At 33.0% G+C, this 8,573-nt stretch overlaps 1 protein-coding gene across 1 annotated transcript; it reads left to right on the top strand.

Moving 5' to 3' along the window:
* Nucleotides 1–2,995: 2,995 nt before the first annotated feature.
* LOC110428596 (SNARE associated Golgi protein family) lies at nucleotides 2,996–7,107 on the top strand. The gene is made up of 5 exons (XM_021444462.2): nucleotides 2,996–3,358; nucleotides 3,835–4,089; nucleotides 4,605–4,841; nucleotides 4,944–5,161; nucleotides 6,551–7,107. Exons 2-5 carry the CDS (start codon nucleotides 3,835–3,837, stop codon nucleotides 6,816–6,818), a joined length of 978 nt encoding a protein of 325 aa, XP_021300137.1. The 5' UTR covers nucleotides 2,996–3,358; the 3' UTR covers nucleotides 6,819–7,107.
* Nucleotides 7,108–8,573: the final 1,466 nt, after the last annotated feature.

The following is an 8,573-nucleotide window of genomic DNA, read 5'->3' as shown; positions in this document are numbered from 1 at the left end:
TAGTTGATTAAGTGGTTTGACTTGCATATAGGGTAGGCATACACCTGTAAGCCATATGTAGCCAAAATTAGAACACGCACTTAAAGAATCTGTCTTTAATTTAATTTGCATAGACATATAATAAATTAATTGAGAGATATATTTTTATGAAAAACTCGACAGAGACTTGTAAGTAAATTAAGACTTTAGGTTAACAACTTAATCCATTAAACTAAGTTAAGAGAGAGATAGTATTCAAATGAAATATTGATGGACATTATAATTTTAGGTGTAAAAGTCTATCAGATTTAATAAAATAATTTAACAAGTTAATTTTAGATTAGTTTTATTTTTACTTTTTTAAAATTATTTTTTTTTCTTTTTAATTCAATTTTTAATTGTTTGGATAAGATTAAGGTGTGATAATTTTAGTAGTTAGCAATTAAGAATTAATTCAATTCTTCATGGGAATGAATTCTATTTTCTACTATATTACTTGTTAATAATACGTGTACTTGCGTGAAAAATCAACAAATGATTTTATTCCAATACTCCTCGATTGGATGTATGTTGCACAATTGATGCTTGGCTAAGTAAAAGCTTAAGCGGATGAATACATACCCACTCATTTATGTGTGAATGTGAAATATTAGACAAACCATCCTAACCTATGTGCTAGTGTAGGTGGAATGAGATGCCTCTGTGGAGAGGTAAATGTGGATGGTAAAATGCCCACAAACATAGTTATAAGAGTGGATGAATAAGTCTTCACTGCTTGATTGTTAAATATGGATAGTAAAATGCCCACAAATATAAATTATGAGAGTGGATGAGCAAGTCTCCATCACTTGATGGTTATGGGTAGATGTAATAATATCCACTAGTGAAATTATGTTATGGATGGAAAGGGTAAAATGTGACTATCATAAATTTTAATTGTTGAACGTTATGCAATGATAATGTCTTAAGTATGTATGAAATTGCCATGAGTGCACAAAGCCCAAATGTGGGGCATCATACCACGAGGCCAAATGTGGGGAGTCATACTACATGTGACAAGGGCCATATGTGAGGCATTAGTCCACACGAGTACTAGGGCAAGATGTGGGGTATCATACCACATGTGATAAGGGCCAGATAAACATTGAATTTATCTTTAAATCTCTCACAATGGTGGAGAACAACAGGGTAATCATGTGAGGCAAATCATTGGATAATCATGCTTATTTTTATGTGTATTAAAATACTTAAAACGAAGTATCTACTCACCTTGAATAATCTGTTTGCTAACACATAATCAACACTAGCACTTCACTCGAATTTGATTTTAGAGATTAAACAGTCCCTATGACATTCAATCGTTTATTATTAACTTAAGCTAAGCTTATAAGTGTCATAACTTGAGCTAAGCTAGCATAATCCCTAACTTAATCATATTCTAATCTAATTTTTGGCCTTTAATCTACTGTCCGTGTATTCTTTTCTTTTCTTCTTTATTTTTCTATTTGCCAATTATTTAAATATTGAAAACTTTTTCTAGCTTTTCCCAAAACTTATAGCAAAAACTAAGGAAAATATTGTCACCTCAAAAGTATTTAAGAAAGTCATTTATTTTCTTAAATAGGCTCTTTCGTTAGATTCATTGGTTATTTTATGAAAAGTTCTTTCTTATTTCTTTTTGTTTTTTTGTATGAATCCTTTTTATATTTTTTATTTTTTTATTATTTATTTTTTGGAATAAATGAAAAGACTTGGCATTGAAATTTTCTTAAAAATTCTAGTACACTTTTTGGAAGAATCTTAAAAATTTCCCTCACCTAAGAATTTTAAAAAAAATACAAATTTTTTAAAAATTCCTCTATTGATTGATTTCCATTTACTTTTTTATTATTCCTTATAGTTTTATTTTTTATTCCTATTTTTATTTGATATCTACTTTTTTTTAAAAAAAGTTCACATCATTTTTATCCTATGTTTTTCAAAAAATTCTCTCTTAAGCAAATCTTTTTTCAAAAAAAAAAAAAACCAAGACCCTCTCTCCACTGGCTTTCCTTCCAAGATCTAAAGGAAACGCCCTCATTTTTCTCACTTTGTTCTTTTTGTGTTTTGTTTTTTTTTTTTTAATTTCGTTTATGTATATTTTTGTGGCTGCTAGTGCTGAATTTTTATGGAGTTTTTTTTTGTTTTTATAGAAAATACTTGATGATGGACGGAGAGGATTGGTGTTGTTTTAAGAGGGACGGTGTTCGAGTGTGCTCTAGGGTCACCAGGGTGGCGTGGGCAACAATGATGTTAGTAAAGGAGGATATGTGGTCCCCACTACCTCCATTTTTTGTTTTTGTAATTTTAGTGTTTTTTTTTTCTTCCTAAATTTGCAATTTGGAGCTGCAAGCCCATGGCCCAAATGGCCTAATAAGATCAATTAACAGTGCAGGCTTTCAACCTGAATTAAGGAGCTCGGCTTTTAGTTCAATTAATAAATCGAATCTTCAAGTTCAATTAAAATAAAACCAGCTTAGAAAACTTAAAAAAGAAAAAAAAAAGCTAATTATTCATTACCATTTAATTTAAATGATTTTATATAAAATAAAATATCTATATTCAATTTTTATGAATTTAGAATTTTAAATTTAATCAATCTTAAATTCAGATCGTTATGTGTTTGAATTGATGTATATTAAGATCACTTCAAGTTTGAATTGCTATTGGTTTGGATTATTTAAAATTTATGCTGTTTCTAGTTTATGTTATTTTATAATTCGATTATTTTTGAGTTCAAATTTTTTAAAATCAATTCAAATTAAATAGTTTAACTTTGGGTCACTTTCTGCATACTTTCAAGTTCAATCACATTTTGCCTCTATTTAAAAAGCTCAAAATGTTCAAAATCAATTATTAGGAATTTTAATGGTAAAAAGTAAAAAAAAATCATAAAAATATATTCAAAATCTAAAAGAAAGTAGGGATATAAAGACTTGTTTTACAAGTGTTGGTACAAAGAATAACAGGACACAATTTTTACATGCTAAGAAAGAAAAAAAAAAAGATAAACAAAATGAAATGGAGAGAGCAGTCCTTCTAGAAAGGAAAGAGAAAAGAGAAAGCCATAAAAACAATTAAAAAAAAAAAAGAGTTGGTTGTTAAGTTTGAAAATTTGTTAGAAGCTTGGGCGTGTTGAATTCATTCAAAAAGCAGAATAAAAGAAAAGAAAAGAAGCACGGAAATTTCAAGTCGCACACCTTTCCTTCTGTTCGAAATAACAAGCGAGGGATCTCCGACCAGCCGCCTGACAGGCAGAGCAGCTCGTCTGTTTCTCCTCCCACGCCGCTGGAACTGGAACTCGTCAGCTGTTGACTATAAAAAACAAAGAGAAAAGCAGGTGAAGTTTCCGGAATTTTCTTTTCGTTTCTCTTATACTACCTCGGGGTTGGTCGGTTTTAATTCCTAAAATGCAGTAAGAGCATAATAGGAAGGAATAATTGGCTTAAAATCATAGGAAATGTGAAGATATTTGGCCGTTTTGGGTTCATGGTATTAGGGCTTCCACTTTTACTCTAGTCCTCAAAAATAAATTTTCCTTTATTAAATTCGAATTGGATATGCTTCAGCTGTTACTAACTTCTTTTCCTAATTAATTTCGAAACTCATATTTTCATCCTCTTAATTATTTCGATCTATTTGCCACGTGGTTTCCTATTTGCTTTCTGAGTTGTGACAGACTAATTATTAATAACAAAAATATGATGTTTCTGGGCAATTGCAATCGCAATCCTCATAGACTAATTTTCTACCATCAATTCGTGTACAACATGAGTTGCCGTTTTCTGACTAGTTTCATGTCTACTTTCGTTTCAGATGCCAAACTCATTTGAGGACTTGGAAAAACAAAGCACAAACTCTGGGCATCATGTGAGGCAAGACAGTGAATATGTAAGGCTGGTTACTTCTGATGAAGAACCCACTGCAACGGAAATGGACACCTTACAACCTCAACCACCCACCAGGAGTAACTCTTTCGTCTGGTGGATCAAAGCCATTGTGTTCTGCATATGTACACTTATATTGCTTCTCATTTTCTTGAAATGGGGAGTGCCATTTCTTTTTGAGAAGGTACTTGCTACCCATAGCTTTCTTCTCTCTCTCCATTCGCTCTGTCACTTTAGTTTACATATTATGGCACAACTGTTGTTGAATTAATTTACCATTGCAACCTTTAATATTATATGTCATTTCAGCTTGATATAATTGCACACAAGAAAAATGCAATTAAATAACCTTTAATGTTTAGAACTACGCTAAGAACATTGCAAAGGAAAACGTTCAGAAGAGTTAAAGTTCAGTGGATATGATGAAAAATGCAATTAAATCTTCGATGCCATTTCAAACATAAATTTATATTAGAAGGGGTGTAACATAAGCTAAGAAGAGGACATTTGTAAATACTTTCCAGAGGATATGTGGTTTTCCTAGCCATTTAATTTTCATGGGCAATTTTGGATGCCTAAAACCTTTTTCTATAATTATATTTTTCATGCTTCGCATTTTGTGTAAGACTGTGTCCTTTAGTGTACTCACCATGTGACAACTGAAATGTAGCGTTTGATGAATTTTCAATTTAACTATAGGTTCTTTTCCCAATCATGCAATGGGAAGCAACTGCCTTTGGTCGCCCGGTTCTTGCTGTTGTGCTTGTTGTTTCTCTTGCCTTGTTTCCTGTGTTCTTAATACCTTCTGGTCCTTCGATGTGGTTGGCTGGGATGATTTTTGGCTATGGTCTTGGGTTCCTCATAATTATGGTGGGAACAACTGTCGGAATGGTCTTACCCTATTTGATTGGACTGCTTTTTCGTGACCGTATCCATGTAAGACTTCTACTTCTTTTCAGCTAATATTTGACTAGTTATTTAGGAAACTTGATTTTCATTTCTGCTGTCTCTGATCTTTTTCGGCACTTGGATGCACAGCACTGGTTGAAGAAATGGCCCCAGAAAGCTGCTATGATTCGACTTGCAGGAGAAGGAAGCTGGTGCCATCAATTTAGAGTGGTTGCTCTCTTTAGAGTTTCACCATTTCCTTACACAATTTTCAACTATGTAATTGTGGTAACTAGCATGAGGTTTTGGCCCTATTTATGTGGATCAATTGCTGGAATGATTCCAGAAGCTTTTATCTATATCTACAGGTATGCTCTGTGAAAAACTCATGTTAATTTTAGAGTACTCCAGTCCGAAGAAATATTATCTTTGTCAAAGCATGCTAGGAGTTCCTGAAGTTGACTTATTAATTTGTTGAATGAGTCTCCTGCTGTTCCTCTTCCGCCAAATGAGGTCTAATATAGCACTTAGGCTTGCAACTTTTTCAATCAAGTGATGCAAACCTTATTCCTTGTGTGACACTAAGTTAAGCTGATGGTGTCCTCTATCATAATTTGCTGATGCAACTAAAATTGCCACCATGTTACTGATTATGATAATACATTGCATCTTTGAAACCCACCCTCAAATACTGCCTGTTCTGGATCTGCCACTGCTTACACCACCATAATGTTACAAGAGCCAGACACGATCAAACCCAATTCCCGTACGATAAGCACAATTGCCATCCAAAATAAGTTGAACATAAAAGTGCTGTGCAGGACTCTGCTTCTTCACAACCTCTGTGCTATCACCTTGCCATAAAAAAATGACCTGAAAGCTAAACCCCTTGCTATGCATCAGTGCTGTTACAAAGCCAAAAAGGGTCACCAATCCTCTCCATTACTAGATGCCATCAGCTCCCCAAAATTGAAGATGCCAATTCAGCTGCGAGTGCCATGTCCATAACTATTAGCAATGGAAATTAGAAGTTGAGAAGTGGAGAGAGGGTGGTGAAAAGAAATGAGGGTTACATTTGAGGCTAAATCAAATTGAATGCAAGGAAAACTTGAGGAAAAAGGGGAAGATGAGAGGGAGATAACTAAAGAAACAGAGTGAATCTGTGAGGACAGGAAAGGAGGGAAGGCAGTTGTTCTGCGCAGAACAAATGCAGTGGAGGGAGAGAGAATGCTAGAAGAAAGGAGGGATCGCCATTGCTGGCAGTTAGGGGATGGTTTTGAAGGCAAAGAGTAAGGGGATTGAGGATGAGTTGCTGAAATCTGAGAATGTTCTGCAGAAAGAAGAGACAAGAAAAGAAATTTAGAAAAGAAAAAGAAGAAAATGCCAATGGTGAAAACATTGCAATTCTTTAGGCACTTGTGTAATGTAGTTCAGTTATCAGCCACGGTCATGCTGCCATGTTATCTGACCCTAACAGTACCTAATGATGTTGTTAGTGACTTTGTGTCATTGACCAGCTTTGCAAGTCCTAGGATTACTTTAGATCAAATAGAAGAAGACAGTCTTATTTACAATACTTTATAAAGTTAAGTCTCCTACCAGATTGAAACTAAATTGTATAATGTTCAGTTGACGGAATGCAAGACTTTATGCAACTGTTGTGAAGTATAAGTTTCTTTTTTTGAGCTTTTAATTTGATGTTATGTGCTGCTGGTGGGTGCTGTCACTCTCAACTAACTGTTTACGTCTTTGTGCAGTGGTCGCTTAATAAGGACATTAGCTGATGTTAAGTATGGCAACCATCACTTGACGGCTGTGGAAATTATATACAATATTATCTCCCTCATTATAGCAATTGTTACCACAATTGCTTTTACTGTTTATGCAAAAAGGGCTTTAAAGGATCTTGAAAATGGAGAGACCAAGGGGGAAGATGACTCTGCCTCTTACCAGGGTGGATTAGAGATGGAGAAACTTCCACTTGAAAGACCTAAGAATCTGAGCTTCATGTCTTTTTCATCATAGCACGTATACAAATGGAATACATTGTTTCTCTAAAATGTTAAGAATGTATTTTGGATGGGATTTAGGCTTCTGGATCTCTCTGATCATAGGAAACATACATGTATCATGATCTCCCTCTCTCTCTCTCTCTTTCTCTCTTATTGTTTAGAGACTGGGTTTCTGTTGTTCATCTTGTAACAGGGGAAATATTCCATTAAAATTCACATGTATATATGGAAACACTTACGTGTTTCGCAGTATTCCTTGATACAATTTCAGAATGATATATAGAAGATGAACAGATTCGATATCCATGAAATCTCAGCTTTGTGCCTAATTCTTTTTTCCTTTCGGAAGGCAATAGAACTTCATTGAAGGGCAATTGAATTTCTTTAATAAATCAAAGAAAGTTCTCAACAAGCATGATCTGGACAACGCACCAAGAACAAACCGCCCGTTAGCAGGTACGATATCCTAATCTCCAACAAGAAGGACGAATAAGTCATAATACTACACGTCGGATATAACCAGTATGCCTCCTTGGGTTTTTGAGAACCGGAATCACCTGGCCCCTCTGTGTCCCCGTTGTGGTGCCCATCAAATAGATTGTGCATAACAGAAAAATACAGAAACATAAAGGAGCCACACTTTATATGTTTTTTTTTTCTCATTTTACTATATATCTAGCAAAAGAATTTTTTAAAAAATGAAAAATAGTTGGATCAAATATAAAATAATAGACCATTGAAATTTTTGAAACGGTAAATGAAAAAAAAACAATAATTTAATATCATCAAAAATTAAAAATTATACTATACTTTGTTAGTCTTTTTGCGTTGACTTTCTCAGCCAAAATGTGTTGCTTTGTTTTGCCATTTCATTTGGCTTTTAATACTATTTGATTCCAGTTTCCCATACGTTGATAGTTTCGCTCTCTTTTCACAGATTTAATTATTTTGTTTATTATTTTGCTAATTTATTTATTATGAACTCTGTCAATTAATGTTTATTCAAGTGTTTATTGCATAAAATTGATGAGTACAAATTGTTTAATGAAAATTTTATCTGAGATGTTTCTTAAAATATGCTAGATTGGAATTGAATACGAACAAATTTTTTTTTTTGAAATCTTTATAGTAGTTATAACAGTTTCTATTGAGATGAATTAGTTAGTGGAGTCTTAGAATAATTTTGACAATATGTAATAATATCCCATTTTTGAGACATACCTAACGCATAGATCTATGTGGGTATGACCACACTAGATCCAACCAAATCTTATATATATACATATATCATGCGTGGGCTTGTCATCTGCTGCATTTATACATCAACATAATTATATATAGGGTTGTAACAGGTAGGTACTCGTTAATTTTAAAGAACTCGAACCCTAATCTTATAAAAAATTAACTACTTGAGCCCCATTAATTATCCGAATAATTTTAAAAATTACTATCCTAACCTTAACCCTAATACATTCTCACTACTTTATAAGTATTTTAACCTGTTTAAAAACCTGATTAGATAAAAAAATTACTAAAATGTTCTTCATGGATACCCAATTACCCTAAGTCGAACCCAAACCCGTATACATATGCAATAATATTTTTCCTATATACTTCATATAATTAACTCCTAATTAAATTAATAAAAACACAAATAATAAAATTCAAATTTAAATAATCAAAAACTATAAAGTGTGTTTATAAATGAACATAGTATATAATATAAATCAATATTATTTTATTGTTTAGTAATTATTAACTTATATAA

The sequence above is a fragment of the Theobroma umbraticum genome, unplaced genomic scaffold (genome assembly GCF_002168275.2).
Source record: "Theobroma umbraticum cultivar Fairchild unplaced genomic scaffold, ASM216827v3 scaffold_60.0, whole genome shotgun sequence".
Lineage (NCBI taxonomy): Eukaryota > Viridiplantae > Streptophyta > Magnoliopsida > Malvales > Malvaceae > Theobroma > Theobroma umbraticum.
Note: the sequence above shows the minus strand (reverse complement) of the source record. Positions and strands in the feature narration are given on the sequence as shown.

Coding starts and splice junctions, on each gene's coding strand:
- LOC110428596 (XM_021444462.2), top strand. CDS start 3,835: ATGCCAAACTCATTTGAGGACTTGGAAAAACAAAGCACAAACTCTGGG. Junction 4,090..4,604: donor TGCCATTTCTTTTTGAGAAG/GTACTTGCTACC, acceptor ATTTAACTATAG/GTTCTTTTCCCAATCATGCA. Junction 5,162..6,550: donor GCTTTTATCTATATCTACAG/GTATGCTCTGTG, acceptor GTCTTTGTGCAG/TGGTCGCTTAATAAGGACAT.